A 26032-nucleotide genomic window follows, 5' to 3' on the forward strand; every position below is an offset into this window, starting at 1 on the left:
ATCCTCCGTAACGAACAGAGGAACACCGGCTACCGTGCCCTCGATACCCCCATTTCCCCGATGGACGGTACCGTAAAACTCTCTAACTAATCCAGGGTAAGTGGGGAGATCTAATGTAAGGAAATACTCTAAGCCCTGGACACGCAATCTCTCACCTATGGTGAAGCCCTCCCGGGAGAGATAGTTGAAATCGACGTATCTCCCGATGGAAACCGCCTTCCCGGCGCACGGCCTCGCGGGAACCGCCCTCGGCGGGGAACGAGCCGGAGGTTGTGACCTCGCGGGATCGTGCCGAGCCTTGGAGCGCCTCTCGGGATCGGCCTCGAGTTGGGGCCTCTTCCGGACGACGGCTTTACGAGGCATAGTGACCTAGAATGGGAGGAAAAGCCCTAATGGACGGTGAAAAGTCGACGGAAAAAGCTTGGGGACGACCGGGGACGACCTAGGAGTCGGCTCTAGGGCTTGTGAACAGTGGCGGTGGAGAATAGAAATATTTTGAAAACGATGGAGCTAGGGTTAAAAAGTCGGATCCCGACTACGAGTCGACTCCTCTGAGTCGCGAGTCGACTCGACCTCGAGTCGACTCCAAAGTATGCGCGAGTCGACTCTCCTTATGCGCCTATTGACCCCGACTCTCCTTATGCGCGAGTCGACTCCCGACTGTATGCGAGTCGACTCCACCTTTGCTGCCATCGACCTCGAGTCGACTCCCGACTAAGCGCGAGTCGACTCCCCCTTACGAGCCGACTCTGAAACTTACTCGAGTCGTCTCGAACTTTGGCACGCACCTAAAAATCATGCTATGTTCGTGCCGAATGAGGGAAAATCACTAAATTATGATCTGATTTGATGATCATTGAAAAGAAACTCTATTTTAACCACAATCTAATCATCAAAATCAATGAATCTAGTGGAAACTACCACTACGATGGATCAATCACTCCTAATCCCCTCCTAAGCACACTAAATCTCTCTTCACTTAGGGGTTTTGTAAAAATGTCAGCTAATTGATCATCAGTACAAACAAATTGGAGTGTCACATCACCATTCAGTACATGATCTCTTATGAAGTGATGTCTTATCTCAATATGTTTAGTTCTTGAATGCTGAATTGAATTTTTAGTTAGATTAATGGCACTTGTATTATCACAATTAATGTGTATTTTATCTTGTTTAATGCCATAATCTTCTAATTGTTGTTTGATCCATAAGATTTGAGCACAACAACTCCCGGCTGCAACATATTCAGCTTCAGCAGTAGATAATGCAACCGAGTTTTGTTCCATGATATTAAGTTTTCTCCTAGGAATTGACATGACCCGCTGGTGCTTTTTCTATCAAGTTTACATCCAGCAAAGTCTGAATCTGTATAACCTATTAAGTTCAGGCTAGATTCTTTAGAATACCATAACCCTATATTCTTTGTTCCTATTAGGTATTTAAAGATTCTCTTTACTGCAATTAGATGTGATTCCTTAGGATTAGCCTGATATTTAGCACACATGCAAACACTAAACATGATATCAGGTCTACTTGTAGTAAGATACAATAAAGATCCTATCATACCTCTATATAGTTTCTGATCTACAGATTTACCTGATTTATCTTGGTCTAATTTGCATGATGAGCTCATGGGGGTGCTGATTGATTTGTTTCCCTCCATATCAAACTTCTTGAGCATCTCCTTGATGTATTTGGCTTGATTGATGAAGATGCCTCCTTCAGATTGTTTGATTTGAAGTCCAAGGAAGTAATTCAGCTCTCCCATCATGCTCATCTCAAATTCACTCTGCATCAAGTTAGCAAATTCTTCGCAGAGACGATTGTTAGTAGCACCGAAAATAATATCATCAACATAAATCTGTACTAACAACATATCTTTGTTTTTCTTCTTTAGAAACAATGTAGTATCTACATTACCCCTAGAGAACTCATGTTCTAATAGGAATTTGCTAAGCCTCTCATACCATGCTCTAGGTGCTTGTTTTAAACCATAAAGTGCTTTGTTCAATTTATAAACATGATTAGGGTATTGATGATTTTCAAAACCAGGAGGTTGTTCTACATATACCTCCTCATTAATATACCCATTTAAAAATGCACTTTTTACATCCATTTGAAATAACTTAAAGTCCTTAGAGCATGCAAAAGCTAGTAAAAGTCTAATTGCTTCAAGTCTAGCTACCGGAGCAAAGGTTTCATCAAAATCTATACCTTCTTCTTGATTATAACCCTTGGCTACTAATCTAGCCTTATTCCTTATTACAGTACCATTTTCATCAAGTTTATTTTTATAAATCCATTTGGTACCTATAATTGAATATTCAGTAGGTCTTTCAACTAGATTCCATACTTTGTTTCTAGTAAATTGGTTTAATTCTTCTTGCATTGCATTTATCCAATTTACATCTTTTTCAGCTTCTTCTATGTGTTTGGGCTCAAAATGAGAAACAAAGGCTAGATGATTATTTAAGTTCCTAAGGGATGCCCTAGTCCTAATAGGTTGAGATGGATCATCTAGAATTAATTCCTTAGGATGCCCGTGAGCATACCTCCAAGCTTTAGTTAGTCCATGATCCACAATAGCCTCTTGGCTTGATGATGCACCTTCAATTAATTTTTGATTATCATCTTGTAATGTCATCTCATCTATCTTTTCTTCAAGAATTTCAGCATCATCATCAAAATTAACTCTCTTGCTAGAAGAGATGTCACTAGAATCATCAAATACAACATGTATAGATTCTTCTATAACTAGGGTTCTTTTATTAAAGACTCTATAGGCTTTGCTAGTTGTAGAGTACCCCAAGAATATAGCCTCATCAGATTTTGAGTCAAATTTTCCTAGATTATCTTTCCCATTATTATGAACAAAACATCTACATCCAAAAACATGAAAGTAGTTTACCTTTGGTTTTCTGTTTTTCCAAAGTTCATAAGGTGTTTTCTTTATAATGGGTCTCAATAAAACTCTATTTAATATATGATAAGAAGTATTAATGGCTTCTCCCCAAAAGTACTTAGGGAGGTTACTTTCACATAACATAGTTCTAGCCATTTTCTCTAGAGTTCTATTTTTCCTCTCCACAACTCCATTTTGTTGTGGTGTCCTAGGTGCAGAAAAATTGTGAGTTATTCCCTTTTTACTACAAAACTCATCAAATAAATGATTTTCAAATTCGGTACCATGGTCACTTCTAATAGCTATTACTGTAGTATCTCTAGCATTGGTTACTTCCTTATGAAACTTTTTAAATACTGAAAAAGCTTGATCTTTATGTGCTAAGAACATAACCCAAGTGTATCTAGAATAATCATCTACAATGACTAGACCATATTTATTTCCACCTAGGCTTGTTGTTCTAGTTGGTCCGAATAGGTCCATGTGTAATAATTCTAGAGGTCTAGAGGTAGAGACACATTTTATGGATTTCAAGGAGTTCCTAGATTGTTTGCCATATTGACAGGCTTCACATATTTTATTCTTTTCAAATCTTAGTTTTGGCAAACCTATCACAGAATCTCTTTTAACTAGTTTACATATTGTGTCCATGCTTGCATGACCTAACTTACGGTGCCATAACCAACTAGCATCATTGTCCTTAGTTTCATTAACAACTAAGCATGGGTTGTGTTTGGCAAGATCCTCAAGATCTACAACATACACATTCCCACGTCTTATTCCTTTAAAAACTAAACTATTATCATTTGGATTTGTTATGATGCATAGTGATGGTTTAAACATAACATTATAGCCTCTATCACATAATTGACTAATGCTTAATAAATTATGCTTAAGACCATCAACATATCGAACATTATCAATAAAAGTAGAAGGGGTAATTTGAACTTTACCTATACCAACGATGTGACCTTGGTTATTGTCTCCAAAAGTCACAGCACCTCCCTTCTTAGCTTCAAGGGTGAAGAATTGATCCTTGTCACCCGTCATGTGTCTTGAGCAGCCACTATCCAAGTACCAGCAATTTTTGTTGACCTTGGCTGCAAGACACTCCTACACAAGCAAATCATGTAATCTTAGGTACCCAAGTTTTCTTGGGTCCTTCATGGTTAGTCATGTTGGTTCCTTTTGGAATCCATACCCTTTTAATTTTTTCTTTTGTTTTTCCTTTTCTATAATTACACACATTTGCCTTATGTCCTAATTTTCCACAACAAAAACAGGTTATTTTCTTAGTTTTACTTTCTCCTGCTTTAACAAAGAAGTTACTAAAAAGTTTTTGCTTATTTTTAGGTTTATATCCTAAACCTGCTCTATTGAATACTGCACGTTGACTATTAAGTATCATATTTAATTTTTCAGAACTATAAGTAAATTTCTCAACCAAAGGTTTGTATTTTTCTAGTTCTTTAGTTAGAGTTTGTTTTTCCATTTTTAGAGTATTCAAGTCTTTTATGAGATTTTCGTTTAAGATTTGTTTATTGTTTTTAAGTTCTGAAATTTTCTTAGTTAGTTTTTCATTATCTTTACTTAAGGTGTTAGTTTTTTTAATTAAGAGTTGGTTGCTTGTCTTAAGTTCTAGATTTTCTTTGGTGATACAGTCCTTATCCTTAACTAGTTTATCATATTTATGTATGTAAGTTTGATTAGCTAGTTTTAGCTCTTTATTCTTAATGTTTATAGCCTTATATTCAATCATTAGTTCATTAAATGCATCATAAAGTTCATCAAAAGTAAAATCTAGATGCATTTCGGATGTTACCTCATTTTCGTTGGCCATGAAGCAGAAATTGGCCTTTTTTTCTTGTTCCTCATCCGATGATGAAGATGATGCGTCGGAGTCCGATAAGGTGGTGACAAGGGCTTTCTTCTTCTTGTACTTGCTGCCCTTCTTAAGTAAGGGACACTCAGCTCTGATGTGTCCCGGCTTCTTGCACTCATAGCATCCAATCCCCTCATTTTCCCTTTTCTTACCTTTATCCTTGCGATAGAAATTTGAGGGGCCTCTCCTTTGATGATAGGACTTCTTGTGGTTGATGAATTTTCTGAACTTGCACACAAGAAGAGCCTCATCATCATCTCCCTCATGATCTTCTTCTTCACTGCTGCTACTGCAGGACAAATCTTTGTTAGATGATGTGGATTTAAGAGCTATTACCTTTTTCTTATGTGAGGACTCTTCTTCGCTGTGTTGCTTCATGGTTAGCTCGTGAGTCATTAGGGATCCAAGGAGCTCTTCAAGTGGAAGCTTGTTCAAGTCCTTAGCTTCTTGGATTGCCGTCACCTTAGCTTCCCATGACCTTGGTAGACATCGAAGAATCTTCCTGACAAGCTCACTGTTAGTATAGTTTTTGCCAAGGCTTTTTAGGCCATTGACAATGTCAGTGAATCTAGTGAACATGCAAATGATTGTTTCATTAGAATCCATTTTAAATAGTTCATACTTATGAACTAATATATTTATTTTGGATTCTTTGACTTGATTCGTGCCCTCATGGGTCACTTCAAGTCTATCCCAAATCTCTTTTGCAGAATTGCAAGTAGAGACTCTATTGAATTCATTCCTATCTAGTGCACAGTAAAGCACATTCATTGCTTTAGAATTGAGTTGTGCCTTTCTCATGTCGTGTTCATCCCAATCCTTTTCGAGTTTGGGTACAGTGACCCCCTCTACATAAATGGATGGGATGTATGGCCCATTTGCTACAATGGTCCACATCTCATAGTCTTGGGCTTGGATGAATATTCTCATCCTAGCCTTCCAATATGAGTAGTCAGATCCATTAAAGAATGGGGGTCTTTGGGTGGACTGACCCTCAATGTGGGAAGATCCAAATGGGGTTGTCATTTTGATCTTTGACTCTTAGGGTAGAAGAGTTTAGGCTCTGATACCACTTGTTGCCAGATAGACAACCCAAGAGGGGGGGTGAATTGGGTTTTAAAATAATTTGGCTATTAAAACTTTTGTGGATAACTAATTAATGCTTTTGCGAGATGATTAATTAGTTTCTATGTGCGGTGAATGAAATGCGAGAGATAGAGAGAGACAAACAATCACAAACACAATGTTTTATAGTGGTTCGGAGCTAACCCTTGCTCCTACGTCCACTCTCCAAGTCTCACTTGGGAATTCACTATAACCCCTTGGATTACAGCCGGTTGTTTTCCAAGCTCACAACCAAACTTGTTGTTTTACGAGCTCACAACGAACTCGGTCGGTTTTCCCAGGCTCACCGACTAGAACCAACCCGATTGTTTTTCCGGGATCACAATCGAACCCTTACACATTGGTTTTACACTCGGCTCACCAACCAACCTCAATACCCTTGATTCAATCCCCCGATTGAACCAAGCAAAGACAAGATGGAAGTAAAAAGGAGTAACAGAAAAACAGAGCTTCTCAAAAGCAGATAAATAACAATATAAACAAAAGAGAAGTTAGAAGCCCTCAAACACGTTTGAGTTGGAGTAGAGTAGGGCTTCTTGAACTTCGGGTCTCCTCTTGAATGTCTGGTTGACTTGAATGCAGGAGGAGATCTCTTTCAATGTTGGGAAGAAGTAGGTGGATGCAGTTAATGTTGCTCTTCCCTCTTTTCCGTTGAAAACCAGGTTGCAGAGATTGAAAGCTTGATTACTTTGAGTGGAATGGTTGTTCTCTACCTTGCTACAGTCTTTTGTGGCTATTTAAGCCATCCCCCACGGAAACTAGCCGTTAGAGACCTTTTTCTACCCGTTCTGCACACTCTGCACAGCCTGACAATATGTCCGTTGGTGGGTTGGAGTCGACTCGCGCGATCAGGAGTCGACTCGGCTGTAGCGGGAGTCGACTCATGCTTTTCTGGAGTCGACTCGGCAACTGTTCCGGATTTGAATTAAAGTCGCCTCTTCGACTGGGAGTCGACTCGACTTGACCCGGAGTCGACTCGCCAACTTCTGGAGCTGACTTGACATTTTCGGAGTCGGCTCATTCCATGGAGTCCGTGGATCTATTTTTGAACTTGGTCCACTCGAGTCGACTCGACAATCCTGGGAGTCGACTCGGCGCTCAGAGCCCGAACTCTCGATCTACTGTCTTTTGGCTCGTCCAGTCTTGGAGTCGACTCGAACTGTTCCGGAGTCGACTCGGCTCTCAGTTTCCGAAACTTAGTCTTCTGTGTTTTTAGTGAAGCGCTGCCTTGGAGTCGACTCGAGCTGTCTGGGAGTCGACTCGAATCTCAGAGACAGCAAATTGGTCTTCTGTCTTCTTTGGGGTCGCGGTGTCTCGGAGTCGACTCGTGCAATGCGGGAGTCGACTCGAATCTCAGAGTCTGAAAAACGCTCTCTGACTTTTGCCTTGTGTACTGCTGAGAGTCGACTCTCACTATCTTTGGAGTCGACCTGCCAACCATCGGAGTCGACTCGCGTTCCACAGGAGTCGACTCGAATCTCAGGGTCGAAAATCGCTCTCTGACTTTTCTGCCTGTAACTCCTTGGAGTTGACTCATACTTCTCCGGAGTCGACTCGGTAAACATCGGAGTCGACTCGCGCACTTCAGGAGTCGACTCGCTGACAGATTTTGAGTTGATGCTTTCTGTTTGTCTGTCTGTTCTCAGTTGGAGTCGACTCGTAATGGTCAGGAGTCGACTCGAGCCCGTGCCAGTGATCCTGATACACTTGGAGTCGACTCGTAATACTCTGGAGTCGACTCGAGTCTCAGACTTTGGTTCAAACTGACTTCTTAACTTATCCAAAATATTATGAACCAAGTCTTGAGACACTTAGACAAGATTTTCACTGAAACACTCAATTGAATTCATTAGTAAACAACATATATACTCTAATGCTTTGAGCTCATCAAAATCAAATAGGGTTTTAATCAATCACTCCACAAATTTGATTTAAAGTGCATATATTAAGTTCTGTTACAATCTAATTATTTTAATTAATTTGCCTCCAATGTTTTAATGGATATTTTATTATTTTTTATAGATGAACAGGAGAGAGTGAGGACGACATGGGGTTCCTCTCGAGCACGGGATGTGTGGCAGCTTCATGAGGATGAGAAGATAGTCGTCGGATGCAACGAACTAGGGCAGCCCATCAAGAGGGCTGGAAGCCTTTTATCAAGTTTTCTAGGATCGGTTGCGCGTAGGGGTCAGTTGTATTTGTTCAACTATCATAAGTGGAATGATATGCTTCCTTCTTATAAAGTTGAGCTTCTTAAAGTTGTACAAGTAAAGAATTGAATTTAATATTATTAATTTGATACCTACTGTATGTTAATTTGCTTACTATTATAATTTTAATTTTTTGATTTAATATTGTTATAACATTCTTTACTTTGGTGTAGAAAAAGTTTGTGTTCCCTCCAGAGAGCCATGATTGGGTGCTAAAGTCCCTCAACTGCAAATGGAAAGAATATAAGTCGAAGTTGAAGGCCGAAGAGTTATGCGAGGCTTAGAGCTGAATTCGTAAGTTTCTTTGAAACTCTTTGAAACTCTTGTATCATATAGCATGTATCATGATATATAGCACTTCCAATATACTTTTTGTTGTAGATGGAAGACCATGGGAGGAAATCTGGTGAGGTGGAGTTCTATAAGAAGACTCACATCCACCGAGATGGCAGCTTTGTCCGGAAGGAGTCGAGAGATATAGTTGTATGTATTCATTAATAATTTGTGCAATGATTTTTCATGTATTTCAATTTTTCAAAAATTAATTTGATTGTTTTTGAGAGATATAGGACAGTGCTACACCTTTATTTCATAGCGTATCGAAGAGTCATTTGCAATCGGCAACACTAGATGTATCGAAGCTCAGGTGTTTACCGAATTGATGGGCTCAAAGCGTTATGGTCGAGTGAGGGGTTATGGCGTTGGAGTTACCCCCACTCAGTTGTCTGCAGTGGGTAGATATACTCAAGATGCTAGATAGAGTAGTAGCACTGCAGAGGTTAATGATCTGAAGGCAGAGATACAAGAGTTGAAGCAGTGCTTTTAAATACTTAATCTATTTAGTTAATAGCATTAGCACTTCCATATTGCCTCAATGGCTTTGTAAATATCAAAATAATACTAAGGTCCTCAATCTCCCCCTTTTTGATGATTACAAAATATTGAGTATAATCAATTTGGCATTCATATGAAGAATTAGATTTAATATTAGAATCTTTGTTTGGTTTAGAATCCTTTATTTTTGTGATTTACAATGATTGTTGTTTGGTTAGAAAATTGGAATAAAGATATTAAAAGGTAACATTTTTAACATTGAATAAAATTTCTTTTTTATTGGAAGATAATTAGCCAAGTATGACCTCTTTCTCTTGAATGCACACTTAGATTCCCACCAAGATTTTTTTTCTTGATGAATGGTGATTCTTAAATACTTCTCTAACCTCCAAATATCAGTTTCTAACTGTTGGATTGAAGAAACTAGCCGTTTATAGCCTTAAAAAGTATTTTTGCAGAACTAGCCGTTATGCTGTCAGTCGAGCTCGGGTCGACTCAAATTTTTTTGGGGTCGACTCGAGCTTTTCTGGGGTCGACTCTGATAAGAAATCTAGAAAGCATTTTTTTGTTGTTCCAAACTGGGGTCGACTCGAATATTCCTGGGGTCGACTCGATCTTCAGTGGGGTCGACTCGAGCTTAGCTGAGGTCGACTCTGACAGGAAATCTAAAGAGTTGTTTTTCTGATGTTTTTAGCTGGGGTCGATTCAAGCTTTCTTGGGGTCGACTCAACCTTGGTTGGGATCGACCCGAACTTACTTGGGGTCGACTCTGATAGTGAATCCAAAGAGCTGTTTTCTTGTGAAACTTGTTGGAGTCGACTCGAGCTACAATGTTAATTTTTGAAGTCGATCCGAACTTTGTGCCAGTTGTGCTAGATGTGCCAGGGTCAACTCCAATTCTTCTAGGGTCGACTCCAACTCTGTGCCGAATATCCAAAAGTGTGCCACAGCATGCCATAGCGTGCCAAATGTATCAGAGTCAACTCCAAACTTTCTGGGGTCGACTCTAACTCTAATTTTCTGCATCTTAAGGTTAGTTTAGCACATTAATCCAATAAAAGACATCGTAATTAATTTAGGATGCAAGGCACAGGAAAGTTTCATCTCTTTGACTAGTAAAAAGATAGAATTGCCCCTTATCAAGAAAACTTCACACTTAATTTTGTCAAACTGAAAATTAGATTTTTCCTCAAGTTCTTCTAATAGATTTATCCTTAGATGAGTTTTTGAGAGTTGTTTTAAGTGTAGAAGAAGAGTGTATCATGAATGTATCGAGAATGCATCGTTTCTTTCTTTCTTAAGTGTTTAAATACTTGATCTATTTAGTTAATAGCATTAGCACTTCCATATTGCCTCAATGGCTTTGTAAATATCAAAATAATACTAAGGTCCTCAATCTCCCCCTTTTTGATGATTACAAAATATTGAGTATAATCAATTTGGCATTCATATGAAGAATTAGATTTAATATTTATAAAGTGCTTTTGGTTCAAGAGTTTCAAAGTTAGTCCAATTTAGAGTTTGTTTCAAAGAACCAAGAGCTCCTCCTATCTTATCCAAATAGATGCGAGTTTTAGCTTTGCTCCCCCTTACTCTTGTATTTCATTAAGTCAAAGTTTCCAAAAGTTTGTGCCAAAGTAAGAGTTTTAAGTTATATATCGAGGCAAGAAAATTGTGTGCCAAATGCTTATGTATCATGCCTTCTTATATATCTTGACTTATGTATTGTGACTTCACATGTATTAAGACTTATGTATCGTGAATTCTCAGGTATCAAAATTTTAAATTTCAGGCTTTCTGTTTGTCTTATATCTCCCCCTTAAGTATATAATATTTGTCTCTTTGTTTAAGGGTTAATACTCATATTTTCTCCCTTGTTCTCATATTTTCTCCCCTATTCAGTCTTTCTTATGGAATTTGCTTATGGTTTATCTCTTATCTTTTCTCCCACTTTTTGTTATCATCAAAAAGAATAAATGAATAAATGAAAGGGATAGCATTGTAATGAACACCACAAAGATCATAACTCAAGAGGAAACATTGTATTCCATCTAAACCAAAAGTACAATGTTTTAGTGAAGAAATACAAGCAATAACAGAGAGTAAACACTAGTCAAAATAAATACAAAATCCAGGAGACACTTTAAGAACATACTTCATGATAATGCTTTAGAGGTAGTCAGTTTTAACATAATCACTATATTTCAATCTAAGTTGATTTATATTCAATTCAAAATATAAAGCATTATGAGCATATACTCAGATATTTCTTCCTCTTTTTGACAACATCAAAAAGGTTGCAAAATAATGAAATATTAAGCACAAGGCAATATTTTATTCAACACATATCAAATTATTGCAAGCATATGAATCACGTAACTCAAGGCAATAATGTCAGGGCAAGATAATGAGCATAGATTAGAGTCAATTAAGATAGTTTCAAAATTATGATGAGATCACAATAAATTTGATGATTTTAACATTCTTTTAAAGTTTCTTTACTTCTCTTTCAAAAAGAGTAAATCTGAAACAATTTCAGGGGTAACAAATATCATCAAAATCAAGGATGAAAAGTTTGGCTTTAAGAATGAGACATTTAAGATACGAGCCAGAAGAAATCTCTAAATATAGATTCCAAAGATAGTTTTCAAATCAAGTATGGATGGAATCTTTCTCAAGTTATTTCAAGGAGTATCAAGAATGATATTAAGAGAGAGCACGAATGGAAATCCAACCCTTTTTTTTTTGAAAGATCTTTAATATCATATGAAATCTTTTTTATTTAAAATCTTTTTCCAATATATTAAGTATGTAGCAACATGAGAGTAATCTAATTAATTTTCAGAGTATAGTATAAGAGTAGATAAAGATCAAAACTTATATACTCGAAAAATACATGATCATGTTGAATTATTAATTTTTAATGATTTCAAAGTTCTCCCAAGATGTAAAAGCATTGGGGCACAGATACCAAAATATAAATTCATGTAATTTATGATACATCTTAGAGCATACATAAAATCTAAAGCTTTGAAAGTTCTTTTAGAGCTCTTTTAGAGACTTTCTTTTACTTCTTGAAATACTAAAGTGCAAGCCAATAAGAGCTCATTAGTAGATTTCAAAGTAAATTTCCAATACTAAGACAAATGAAATCCTTTTCAATTAGTTTTCAAAACAAATAATTTACTAATTAAGTACAGTTGAAAATCCAACTTTCAAAAGATATTCAATGAAGCACAAAATCTAATACTAAAATATGCTTAAATTGATATGAGTTTGAAACCAATTAGACATTAAAAGTATACTAAAAGTCCTTTGCCAAATTTAAATAGAGTAATCTAATGATTTAGCTTTAAGAAAATTCATTTCTCTTTCATTTATGTAAGGCTCTTGATATCAATTCATGTTTTGTAAATAAAACAGTTAAATTCAGAAATTGACAAAAATGATCATAAATCAAATATAAAACATTCAAGGTATGCATCAAACAAAAGTGACTTTTGAATAAGATGCAGAATGCAAGAAGATTGAATATTTAAAGCTCTCTCTCAAAAGATGCGTTGTTCTTTAAACATTCTTTTGTTTATTAAATTTCAGATTTTAATGATAAGTGTGAATAAAACTGAAATTTTGTGATATCAAGAATGTGAAGTGATCTAGAGCTTTTCAAGATTTATAGCAATCACTCTTTTTAATCTTTCAAGAACAAGTTATGCTTTCTCTTAATTTTTGAGAATATGCACTGAAATATTAATCAGAAAATAATTCTTTTGAAGCTCAAATTTCTTTCAAAAGTAATTATATATATATAATAATTATTTCAGTGAGTTGAAATATTTCAAGCTTTAGGATCATTCACTCTCTTCTTAAAAATAGCTTTTTCTTTTAATGATAGAAGCAATTAATTATGCAGAAAAAATATATAGAAGATCCACTACAAGAATAAAGGGCTGTTGCGACTCTATATTGCCGACGCTAAATAAAAGCATCGGTATTTTTTTTTCCCGACAGTAACCACCGACGCTTGCAAAGAGGGTCGGAAAAAAAACCATTACCGACGCTTATAAGCGTCGGCATAGGTAAAAATACGATGACGCTTATAAGCGTCGTCGGACTTCACTCCTCCCACCACAAAACCTAATTGATCCCCTCCCCCCACAGCCCACAGCCCTAAATCCTCAGCCCTTCTGTCCCCTTCCGGCGACCGACCCCTTCCGTCCTAAGCCCTTTTCACCGATTTCCGCCGTATCTCCTTCCCCTCCTCCCCTCTCCGTTGGCCTCCTCTTCGTGGACGACTTCCTCCTCCTCCGCCGCAGAGCACTCACACGGCGTTTGAAGTTTGGAGCCGGCAAGGATTATCTTCTTCTCTTGCTTCGATCATAGGATCATAGGATTATCTTCTTCTCTTTCAGAAGAAGAGCGCTTTGCCTGGAGATATTTATATATCTTTCTCTTTCTGTCTTCTTATTTTAGGAATGTTCATTCATTACTATATTAATATTTTTCATTTCAGTGGATTGGAGCGATTGCATGCGATCTAGATCTACTGCTCTTCAGATCTCTTCGTTGGATTAGAAATTTGGGAAAGTTATCAAAGGAAGACTTGCTCTCTTATCAGGTACTTGAGAACTCGTTTCCCTCTGTCCCTTTTTTAATCTTCGGTTTATGCTTTAGAATTCTCTGTAAATGTACAGATTCTGGCGTTTTTTTTTGCTTTGTTAGCTTATTTTCTAAGTTTTGAGGTGGTAGTCTTGGAAATATATGGTTTCGTTTGCTCTCTTACTTTTATTTCACTGAGTTTGTCCGATTAGATTATGCATTTGTTTTGCATTGTAGCATTTCCATATATGACCTATAAATTAGCAAGTTTATCTTTTTGCAAGTTTTAGCTTACAGATTTTGGAATACCTGTTTTGGAATTCCTTACAGATGTCTGAGGTTTGGCTTGGGCTAGAGACAAATATAAGCTCACTATCCTGTTCATTTCTCTATGTGTATAATCTAGTAATGCTACTTTTGCATTGATATACTTATTTTTTAGTACACAGTTAACTTTGTAAAACTTTTCTTCAAGTTTCAAGGACCTCTAACAATGATTGTCAAGCTAGGTTGAGTTTGGGAATTTTTCTCCTACCATTAGAAAAAAAATCCTTTGTTAATCTTCTTATTTAAATTTCACTCTTTTTCTCTTTCTCGGTTTTCCATTAGCATCTTCTGATTGCTGGACACAAATACAAGCTCCTCTTATTAGATTTTGCTACCATATTGTTCATTTCTCTGCGTATAATCTAGCCCTGCTGCTTTTGCATTAATATACTTATTTTTCAGTACACAATGAACTTCGTAAAACTTTTCAAGTCTTAAGGACCTCCAACAATGATACAAAATATTCAGAACAATACCTCTACATCACCTAGTTAAAATTCTCTTGTGAATATATTCATTATGCTATACTTCTTTCAAACAAATTTCAAATGAAAGAATCACCACTGTAGACTATCAATTTCCAGCCCCTACATCTAATTACCAAAACCTTCTTTTTCAACTCCGTTAGTCCATTGAGATTGACCTTAAAACTTATTGTTAGATGTTATTTTTAGCATTAATCTTCGGCTCAAACTGCAATTCTAGTCATCCTTGATATAACCATCTATTATAACAGTGATAATTCTAATTAGAATAGCTCTTAAATGCAGAACATAATAAATTATATATGTAGCTATAATACAGCAACATGTGTGTTTGTTGCTTGCCAATATTAACATGCTGATAGTTGAGTACATAAAACGCATTGACACCATACATATTAATGTAAAAGTCAAGAACTTTTGTTCTTTGTAACATTAACTAGCCTTTCATTTGCATTAATCATTTGATGTGTGTGTGTGTGTTGGGGGGATGGGGCGTGCTGTTGAGAGAGAGATGGTAAATAAAACAGCCCACTATTCTAGAAGATTGTCTTCACATACTTTTGATTCACAAAAGCCATCATACAGCTTCTGCTTTTATTTTTCAGAAAAACTAGTTTTGATCCAATACCCTGTTTTTTTTATGAAAAAGGAGAAATAAAATATTCTACCGATTTGTCAATTTATCATTCCATGCATAACCATCCATCTAACCTTTCCTCCATTTGAATTAGTTGCAACAATCATATGTTCTGGGCATAGTCTTCAAAACAGTCCTGATGCATTGAGGTCAGAGCCTTCAAATACTCCTTTCACTGCCTGGTTTATGGTTTACATAAATTGACACACATCAAATGATCAAACAATAGCTGGAATATGTGTGCCATCTAGCGAGAATAAAGTGAAACATCGCCATTCTTTGGAACGTATATAGCCTTCTCCATTCTACATTTTTTAGCTTAAAGGAGGTAATTAAGCTCACATGAGGTGAGCAGTACATTTATTTTTTCCATGTCATATATGGAAATGCTACAATGAAATGCTTGAAGATATGGATCAGTACGTTTATTTTTTCCATGTCATATATTATCATTAAGTCATCATAGAGTCCTTAAATACGAATATAAAAGCAAAGTGCAGAAAGTATTATTCATAGATACTAATTATAATTACATCCTATAGTCTTGGGCTTGCTGTATGTATATTGGTGATCAAGTTTTTTTTAATTGCTGTATGTAATTGATGCTTGATGGAAAAGTTAAATATTTGGGTTTTTTTTAATTGGCAAGGGATTTCAATTGAAGCATTCATTTACTTCTGGCAAGGGATTTCAGACCATGTCAGTTAATGTAGGCTATGCAATCATTGAATTAATTGATTAAGTGCTATTTGTTTAACTTAATTTTGCTTGAGTCAGTGTACGCATGCATATTTTTGACTGTATCATTTACCTTGTTTTTTCTTAGAATGGACAAAAGTTGGATGAATAAGCCGAGATACAGTGACGAATATTTGAATGGAGTTCAGAATTTCATTAAATTTGCTTTTGAGAAATCTAATATGAATGGAAAGATTTTATGTCCATGTCGAAAATGTGTAAATGCTTCTTCTCTTGCTCCAAAAACTGTTGAAGAACATTTAGTGTGGAATGGTTTTACAAGAGGTTATACTGAATGGGTATTTCATGGAGAGTTGATATTGTCATCTCCATGTAACCAACTCTCGTATATAGAAGACACCTCTAGTTTTGCATCCAGTAATACAGAAAAAAATCCTGTAGGAGAAGATGATATAAGGGGCTTACTCAGAGATGCTCTTGGATATAGTATTAGAAATTTAACAGATATTAGTGGAGGACAAGAAGCAACTGAAATAGGTGATGAGCGTACAACTGATTTTATGCATGTTGAAGAACATATACACTCTGATGATGACACAGTTCGGTATCATAACTTGCTGAAATCTTGTGATGAAGAACTATATCCGGGTTGTAAGAATTTTACAAAGATTTCTTTTCTTGTGCATTTATTCCATTTGAAGTATTTGAATGGGTGGTCTAGCAAGTCTTTTACTATGCTTCTCTAATTATTAAATGATGCATTTCCGGAAGGCGTTACTTTGCCATCATCTTCTTATGAAGTCAAAAAATTAGTAAAAGAATTGGATCTTGGATACGAGAAGATACACAGTTGTCCGAATGACTGTATTTTATTCCGTAGTGGAAATATTAATGAAGAGTCGTGCCAAATATGTGGATCTTCACGATGGGAGAAATCTAAAGATGAGCATGATTTTTTGAATGAAGTGGATGCTGCACAGACTAAGAAAAGACCGGCTAAAGTGTTGAGATATTTTTCTCTCATACCTAGATTGAAAAGAATGTATGTATCATCGAAGACGGCTTCCTCTATGATATGGCATGATGAAGGCCGTACAAAAGATGGAATATTACGACACCCAGCAGATAGTTTAGCATGGAAAGCATTTGATGATAGGCAATACAAATTTGCTTCTGATGCTCGCAGTGTTGGACTGGGTTTGGGTACTCATGGGTTTAATCCCTTTCGAACTATGAGTTCTACATACAACACTTGGTCGGTTGTTTTGGTTCCATATAATTTACCACCATGGATGTGTATGAAACAGTCTTCACTCATTTTGTCAATGGTTATTCCAGGTGATATGGGCCCAGGTAATGATATTGATGTTTTTTTGCAGCCTTTAATAGAGGAATTGAAATAGTTATGGGAGGGTATTGATGCATTTGATGCTTTTACTGGTCAAACATTCAAATTGCGTGCAGCTCTTATATGGACTATTAATGATTTTCCTGTATATGCTAATTTATTCGGTTGGAGCACTAAGGGGCGTATTGCATGTCCTTCTTGTGGAGATTCAACCCATTTATATTGGTTAAAACATGGAGGAAAGTTCTGTTATATGGGCCATCGTCGATGGTTAGAACCAAACCATTCATTTCGATTTCAGAATGATCTGTTTGATAGTACCACAGAGTTGCGTTCTGCCCCTATTCCACCAACTGGTACCGAAGTTCTTAGACAAATGCATGGCACAAATTACATACCTGGTAAGGTCTCCAAATGTTTAAAGAAGAGGGGAAAGGATGTTGGTAGCTCATTAAATGAAGGGTTAATATAAGAGATTTTAGAGGATGCTAACTTTTTTGAGAATGATGACAATGTATATGGACAGAAAAATGACGATGACACATTGGTTGCTTCTACACAGAAACAGTTATGGAAAAAAAGGAGTATTTTTTTTGATTTACCTTATTGGGAGTATAATCTTCTTCGACATAATCTTGATGTCATGCACATAGAAAAGAATGTTTGTGATAACTTGATTGGAACATTGTTAAATCTTGATGCAAAGAGCAAAGACAACTTGAAAGCGCGTCTTGATTTGAAAGATATGGGCATACGACAAGAGCTTCATCCGAAAGAGCTTGCTAATGATAAATTTTTTATACCTCCTGCATGTTACACAATGTCTACTCAAAATAAGGATCTTTTTCTAATGGTTCTGAAAAATATGAAGGTTCCTGACGGGTATGCATTGAATATTTCACGGTGCGTAAATCTTAAAGAGCGAAGACTTTCAAATCTTAAAAGTCACGATTGTCACATTTTGATGCAAGATATACTTCCATTGGCTTTAAGATCGTCAACGCCGAAACAAGTTCTTGTAATTGTTTCTCAGTTGTCATCATTTTTTAAAGCATTGTGTTCAAAAGTTCTTGATCCTAGGGTGCTTGATCAATTGGAGTCTAATATTGCCCTTACATTATGCCATATGGAAAAGATTTTTCCTCCTGGATTTTTTACTATTATGGTTCATCTACTCATTCACTTAGCGGCGGAAGCTAAACTTGGTGGACCGGTTCAATACCGATAGATGTATCCTATTGAGAGGTGATTTTGCTAAACTCTAATGTCTATATTTATAAATCATATCGGTGTTGATATTGATCTTAAAAATTTCTTGTTGAAGGTTTCTTATGCGCTTAAAGGATTATGTACGCAATCGAGCCTATCCCGAGGGCTCGATTTCTGAAGGATATATTGCTGAGGAGTGTTTGACATTTTGCTCGAGATATCTCGAAGGTGTTGAAACTGCTCTCAATCGACCACCAAGGAATTTTGATATTGTAGAGAATGCAGAAATTTACAAGTTCTCATCTGCAGGAAGAGTTTTGGGGACAGTTAAAAGTATTGTTCTTGACCAAAAATCATTAGCACAAGCACATCGCTATGTGTTACTTCACAATGATATAATATCTGAGTATCGCAGGTTAGTATGATTGTAATCTTCTTATCTGTCATATCAGATATAAATGCTTAGCTAAAGAGTTTCTGATCGTGCAGAGAATTTTTAGTAATTCAGCGAAGCATCAACAATAACATTCGTCCTACCCCAAGGATTGAGCAAAGATGGTTGGTTGAGTTATTTCCTGAATGGCTATTCAAACAGGTTAGACATTTAATACATTAGGTATTTTCACAATTTTTTAAGACATTGTCATTGAATAATTAATCATTGCTTCTATAATTTTTTAGGTGCCCACGATGATGGAGGAAAATTGTTCCGATGAATTAATAGTCATTGCTCGAGGTCCGAATAATATTATCAACAGATATGATGGGTTAATTATAAATGGTTTCAAATTTCATACCAAAGAACGTGAGAAATTTAGAAAAACCCAAAACAATGGGGTTATGGTTTATGTGGAGGGAAAAACTTATTACGGTGCACTGAAGGATATTTTTGAGCTGGATTATTATGGAAACTTTAAGGTAGTACTATTTCGATATGATTGGGTGGATATAAACTCATCTAGAGGTTTGAGACAAGACATAAATGGTTTCACACTTGTAAATTTTTCAAAGTTGATACATACTGGTGTGCTATTGAAAGATGACCCATTCATTTTTTCATTTCAAGCTCGACAAGTGTTTTTTGTACGAGACTCAAAAGATAAAGATTGGTCTGTTGTCATTAAGACTAAACCTAGGGACTTGTATGATATAGAAAAAAGGTTGGAAGAGGAGAGAGTATAGTTTCGTAATGGTAAGAAAAATTTACGATGTATACATTGAATAATGTATTTTTTTATTACTAATTCATTTAGTATTTAATTATTATTTAACTAATATTGATTCCTGCTTTGTGCAAGTCATTTTGAAGGAATTTTTATGCATCATCTGGCCGTAGTTAGTGGCAAGAACAGAAGAATGAAAACGGTCTACTTGTTGCTGAAGATTAAATTTGACTTGCTCTCTGAAGATTTTTGTGCATCTCATCTATTGTGCTTGTTGCAAGCTGCGGCTTGACCTTGAAAATGATAAGGTAACCCTGGACTTCCTGCGAGATCGATTGTGTGAAGTACACATAGAACATCTTGACAGAGGATGCAGAGCAACACCAAAATTTTGTATGCACACTATGTTTAATCTGACTGCTTTGTACATCCAGTGCCAAGCATGCAACACATTTGAAATTGTAGTGTAACTCAAATAGCAATGTGAAGAAGAGAAATAAAGTTAAGCAAACAGGGCAAAGAAAGGAAGCAGCAGGCATTAACTTGCCGAAGGATGAATATATTATTTGATGCAGGTCATTGTTTACATTGTAAATGGAAAGTGGTCATGCTTTAAAATTAAGATTTGCGGTATTTCCTTGTGGTTATGATGTAGAATCTCTTCCTCTTTCGATATAGTTGCTGGTTTTTATGATGAACAAACTGATTTGGAACTAACATGAACTTAAGAGCCTAAGCTCTTATATATTTTTGTTTGTGCCTCTTTATCTCTTTGAGTCTGTGGATTGAATGGATTTGCTTCAGGGAATCAATCACCAGGAAAATCAAGAAACAGAGGCATCAGTTGCTTGAGAAAATTCTCCTTGGAAGCCTGCCGTATAAATTTTTCCTTCTTGAGGCAGGTAAGATGGGTCCCCCTTCTTCTTCATAGACTTGTTTTATAGAATATCAGGTTTAGTGTTTATCTTGTTTCTAACAACTCAGAGACAACAAAAAGAAGGTTTTTGTTTCTTGCAGTGATGTTGTACATAAAGAGCATGATGGCTTCTTTTAACTAATTTCTTTGTAGTATGCACATTTATATGCACATATTAATGCATTTTTAAACAGATTTCAATTGCTTAAGTACTTGCTTAGGTAACAAAATGCACCGAGAAAAATGATTCAGAGATGTGGAGTTCCAGCAGTCTCAGGTCGGATCTTTTTCTGCTCAGTCCATGCGATCCCGCAGCCCCAGCAGCACGAGTCCGAGTCTCAGCATGAGTTTCAGTCTCAGCAACATCCAGGCCAGGAGGTTATAGATGACTTGCATATCCAGGGTAATTTGATTTAAAGTACATATATTAAGTTCATTTACAATCTAATTATTTTAATTAATTTGCCTCCAATGTTTTAATTATTATTTTTTATAGATAAACAAGGGAGAGAGAGGTTGACACGGGGTTCCTCTCGAGCACGGGATGTGTGGCAGCTTCGTGAGGATGAGAAGATAGTCGTCGAATGCAACGAACTAGAGCAGCCCATCAAGAGGGCTGGAAGCCTTTTATCAAGTTTCTTAGGATCAGTTGCGCGTAGGGGTCAGTTGTGTCCGCTCAACTATCATAAGTGGAATGATATGCTTCCTTCTTATAAAGTTGAGCTTCTTAAATTTGTACAGGTAAAGAATTGAATTTAATATTGTTAATTTGATAGCTACTATATGTTAATTTGCTTACTATTATAATTTTAATTTTTCGATTTAATATTATTATAACATTCTTTATTTTGGTATAGAAAAAGTTTGTGCTCCCTCCAGAGAGCCATGATTGGGTGCTAAAGTCCCTCAACCGCAAATGGAAAGAATATAAGTCGAAGTTGAAGGCCGACTGGAAGCGCGAGGGTATGACAGAGGAGGAGGTTGCTCGTGTTTGTCCTCCTGATGTATACCATCATCAGTGGAGGGAGCTTGTTCACTATTGGTTTTCCGAGAGAGGACAGGTTGTATATTCTCTCTCAATACCTTATATAATGTTTAATACATTTAATATATTACAATGTTTACTTTTTCCGTGGTAGACATATTCTGACATTGGTCGAGCCGCACGAGCATCTCAGACAATTCATCACACTTCAGGCTCGAAGAGTTATGCGAGGCTCAGAGTTGAATTCGTAAGTTTTTCTGAAACTTTTTGAAACTCTTGTATCATATAGCATGTATCATGATATGTAGCACTTCTAATATACTTTTTTTTGTTGTAGATGGAAGACCATGGGAGGAAACCTGATGAGGTGGAGTTCTATAAGATGACTCACACCCACCGAGATGGCAGCTTTGTTTGAGAGGAGTCGAGAGATATAGTTGTATGTATTTATTAATAATTTGTGCAATGATTTTTTATATATTTCAATTTTTCAAAAATTAATTTGATTGTTTTTGAGAGATATAGGACAGAGCTACATCCCTTATTTCAGAGCGTATCGGAGAGTCATCTTCAATCGGCAACACCAGAGGTGTCGAAGCTCAGGTGTTTACCGAATTGATGGGCTCGGAGCGTTATGGTCGAGTGAGGGGTTATGGCGTTGGAGTTACCCCCACTCAGTTGTCTGCAGTGGGTAGATATACTCAAGATGCTAGACAGAGTAGTAGCACTACAGAGGTTAATGATCTAAAGGCAGAGAAAAAAGAGTTGAAAGCAGAGCCACCAGATAGAGATGCAATCTTTGAGGGCTCAGATTAATCAGATTACATCTTTGTTGCATCAATTTGTCCCTCCTCAGGTAAATTACTACATCTACTTGAACATTTTGCATAAGTATCATATTTTTCTTAAAGAGCTTAATAATTTTCGTATTCTTAACTTCTTAAGTTTTTTTATTACAGGTTCCTGATACTTCATCTGCACGTAGAGATGGTGATGCCAGCGACCCCTGAAGCATTTATTTTGGAGTTTTATATGTATTTTTTTATGCTTTTTGAAGTACATTGTAAACGTAAATTGATAGTATGAATGTAATTTGACAATATGAATGTTTAGATAAATATGTTTGATTTTGTGTATATCTCGCTTAGTGTGTGGGGCTTTGATTTTGTAAATAGGATTTAAAAATTTTTTAAATTTTTTTTAAAAAAGAAAATAATAAGCTAATGACGCTTTAAAGCGTCGTTAAAATTCCGACCAGAAACCAATTAGCGATGCTTTAAAGCGTCGGTAAATCGAATAGAAACGAATTAGCGACGCTTTAAAGCATCGGTAAGTTTGAATTAACGACGCTTTAAAGCGTCGGTAAATCGAACATTTATTGACGCTATAAAGCGTCGTTAAATTGCCATTTGTGACGCTTTTAGGAGTTTTAGAGAGAACTCAGAAAGCGAAAGCACAAAGGCTCCGGCTGAGATCGCCGGAAAGAGGGATAATAAACGCAAGAATAGGTAAAGCGTCGCTATGTTTTAATTTACCGACGCAAAAAAGCGTCGGTAAAGCGTCGCTAATTTTCGACGCTTTTGGAAGCGTCGGAAAATATTTTCTCCACTGTAGCATAGGCGACGCTTTACCGACGCTTAGGAAAGCGTCGGGATGATTTTTAGCGACACTTAAAAGCGTCGCTAAAGGCCAAAAATCGCGTCGCTAATGCCCAATATTCTTGTAGTGATCATTCAAGTGTATATTTATAAATTTTAATTTTTTAGTCATAGTTTCTTATCAATGTATACATGAAGCACAATAAATTTTTTTAATATCAAAATAAAATTATATGTTTAGAAATATTTGTTCACAATCAAGATTATTGAAAAATACATCATTTAGGCCAATTTCAAGAAATCTATAAGATAAAAAATGCTATATTTCAGATGCGTATCGGAGCAAACAATTAGGGCATCACAATTAATTCTATTTTTTTAAACTGTAGTTTTTATCTAGGGATCATATTGAGTCATTTTTCTGAATGATGCAATCATTGAAGCATATAACTACAGTTACAAAAATGCAACGATATAAGCTTTTTTAAATTAAGTTTAAACTTTTATACAAAACTAGATTCTAAATTTCATAAGAATTTTTAAGGAAGCTTTCAAAATTATAATTTGAGATATATATATCTTCTACATTGTAGCTCATCTTAAATTATTAAGATTGAAAATACATATTTCAAAAATATTATAGCACATTCAGAATCTTTATAATTAATATTAAATTTTGATACACATTGGAGGACATTATTTACCAATGTTAAGCAAGTTGAAAGATAAATCAGAATCAATTCATTCTGCCTAATTTGCAAATTCAGATTATTCTTTTTTTTTAAAAAAAAATATATTCATATAATAGAAATATCCTTCTCCTTCTTTTTGCAAGTATATTCAACTATCAGATTTCAAAGGTGATCGTGAACAACAAATCTGAAATTTCTTTCAAAAATACTTAGAAAAATTCTTATGTAGTATTTCAAACATTCAAGCATTGGAACTGATTTAATAAAAAAATTTGATCATAAAAGTACAGAGTGAATCCAAAAAATAAATATCATTGAGGAGTATAGAATGCAAGTAAAAATAATTTTCATTAAGCTTTAGAACCTAAGTTATTTTGAAATTTTGAATGCAAAGGTGAGGCAAAAACTTGTGTGCAAAGTTAAAACACATTTCAAATTATGAATGTTACAAAAAAAAAATAAAGTTGCTGTTGGTAAAAACATGTTTCAATCAAATTGTCCAAGCATGGAGCATTCCAAATTATATTTTAAAAAAATCTTCATTATCTAAATATTGAAATACATAATTCAAAGCATCATATCTCATGCAAAACATAATATGCATTAAGTCATAACATTATGTATTAAAGCATTAAGAACAAACATGTCAAGGTGTGCTTTAAGGTAATTGAAACTTCATTTGTTTTTCACAAATTACGTAGGTTCATTTGTTTTTACTTTGAGATTATCAATGTGAGCAATAATCCTTCTTATATATATTTTCATTGATCTTGTCATTCATTCCCTCATTTTTATAAATTTCTTTCTTTAAGCAATCAATGAACATTTTAATTTTTCTTTATTTGTTTTCGGTTTTACTTTTCTCTGCTCTATACTCTATTTGCTTCCTATCTGATGGAGTTGGAAAAGAGGCATGAGGTACTACTATTGGGAATTGTATCCTAAATGTCAATCGTCAGCATATTGATGATTGAACTTTATAAATAAATTGACAAATTAATAAAGTATTATTTGGCATTATTCATCATTTCATCTTCAAATGAACTCTTATATGATGAAGTCCTTAGGACTTATGTTATGATAAAGGAGGATTTATCTTTGAGTCCTTAAACTTGTTCGCGACCAAATGATATGTTGTTACTAGGACGACAACATTATCGAGATTAGGTCGTTGTGTGACATATACGTTGGTTGTCCTCTTAACCAAGGAATGTGGAGATACTGGTATGCCATACAGGTGAAGTGTAGGAGTACATTTCACTGAACGTGACCAATTCCGGAACGCTCTACTGTCAAGAGATGTTCCGAGTGGATATGGATATAAGTTTGGCCCTCTGACCTGAGATCGCAACCTGTGACTAGCAAGCAACTCACTGTACTTTGGTACCGGACTACCTGAATTTCTAATTCAGTGACGGAAGGTCACTGGGTGCAGTCAAGTACTTGCGTAGTCAGTTGTGAGTCGAGATAGAATTGACCCCTCCTGCAAACAGGAGATAATGTCTTGTGATTAATTTAGCAAAACCTTGGCCAGGATAATCCCAGTGAGGAGTCACGGGATATCTAAAGTTAATCACATAATGGATGTACTAATTATAGGGTTGACATTGAGCTCTAAGTCATCCTGGCATTAGGAGTCAAAGGGATTGAATTATACAGTAACCATAGTCCAGGGTTCCAGAATATTTGCTTCGCATATATTCGGCCTATCCGGACGTCGGGTACCATTGCTAGATGGTCACATGGATTAGTATAGAAAGATGTTCCTATACTACCGGCTTAGGTTCGAACCTATGAGGTCACACGCATAGAAGTTTCTAGGTTGATCAAATGGCTGATTGATGATTAAGAATCATTCAGGGGTAATTGGTCAATTCGATTGACAAATTATCCAAAGCAAAAATTGTATTAAAATAATATTGAATTATTGGAGGATTAATTAGCAATTAGATTGCTAATGAACTCAATTTGATTGAGTAATTGGGCTTAGGTTGAGCCAAATTGAATAGGATTCAATTGGGGCTGCATCAGGATTTGACCTAATTGGATTGGGTTCAACCCAAGTAGATTGAGCTTGACCCAATTGATGGGACTTGACCCAATTGGATTGGGCTTGATCCAAATTAATTAGAAGACCTTATTTGATGAGGATTATGAGTCCAAATAATCAGAATTGGATAAGGAGAAGAATCCCTAAATTTTAGGAACCCATCCTTATCTTCTTGGAGAAGAATGACACCTTAATTTATCCCCAATATTTTCTACGCCTATCCTCTTTATTTTTGGCCAAAAATTGGCATGAGAAGAGAGGAGGCGTGGGATATATTTTCTATAAAAATGGCGCCTTAAATCTTTCTAGAAAGATTTAGATGAATTTCCTAATTTGTAGGGATTGCATGGTGCATGAAATAGGGTGGTCTA

General features: G+C 35.9%; 1 protein-coding gene across 1 annotated transcript; it reads left to right on the forward strand.

Moving 5' to 3' along the window:
* The first annotated feature begins 18276 nt into the window (after nucleotides 1-18276).
* Nucleotides 18277-22459, forward strand: LOC103721483. Its single transcript, XM_039117402.1, has 9 exons — nucleotides 18277-18293; nucleotides 18373-18672; nucleotides 20225-20322; nucleotides 20833-21077; nucleotides 21194-21397; nucleotides 21476-21568; nucleotides 21659-21760; nucleotides 21847-22177; nucleotides 22281-22459. The coding sequence occupies exons 1-7, from the start codon at nucleotides 18277-18279 to the stop codon at nucleotides 21737-21739; spliced, it is 1038 nt and encodes a 345-aa protein (XP_038973330.1). The 3' UTR covers nucleotides 21740-21760; nucleotides 21847-22177; nucleotides 22281-22459.
* Nucleotides 22460-26032: the final 3573 nt, after the last annotated feature.

The sequence above is a fragment of the Phoenix dactylifera genome, unplaced genomic scaffold (genome assembly GCF_009389715.1).
Source record: "Phoenix dactylifera cultivar Barhee BC4 unplaced genomic scaffold, palm_55x_up_171113_PBpolish2nd_filt_p 000214F, whole genome shotgun sequence".
In the NCBI taxonomy this organism is placed as follows: Eukaryota; Viridiplantae; Streptophyta; class Magnoliopsida; order Arecales; family Arecaceae; genus Phoenix; species Phoenix dactylifera.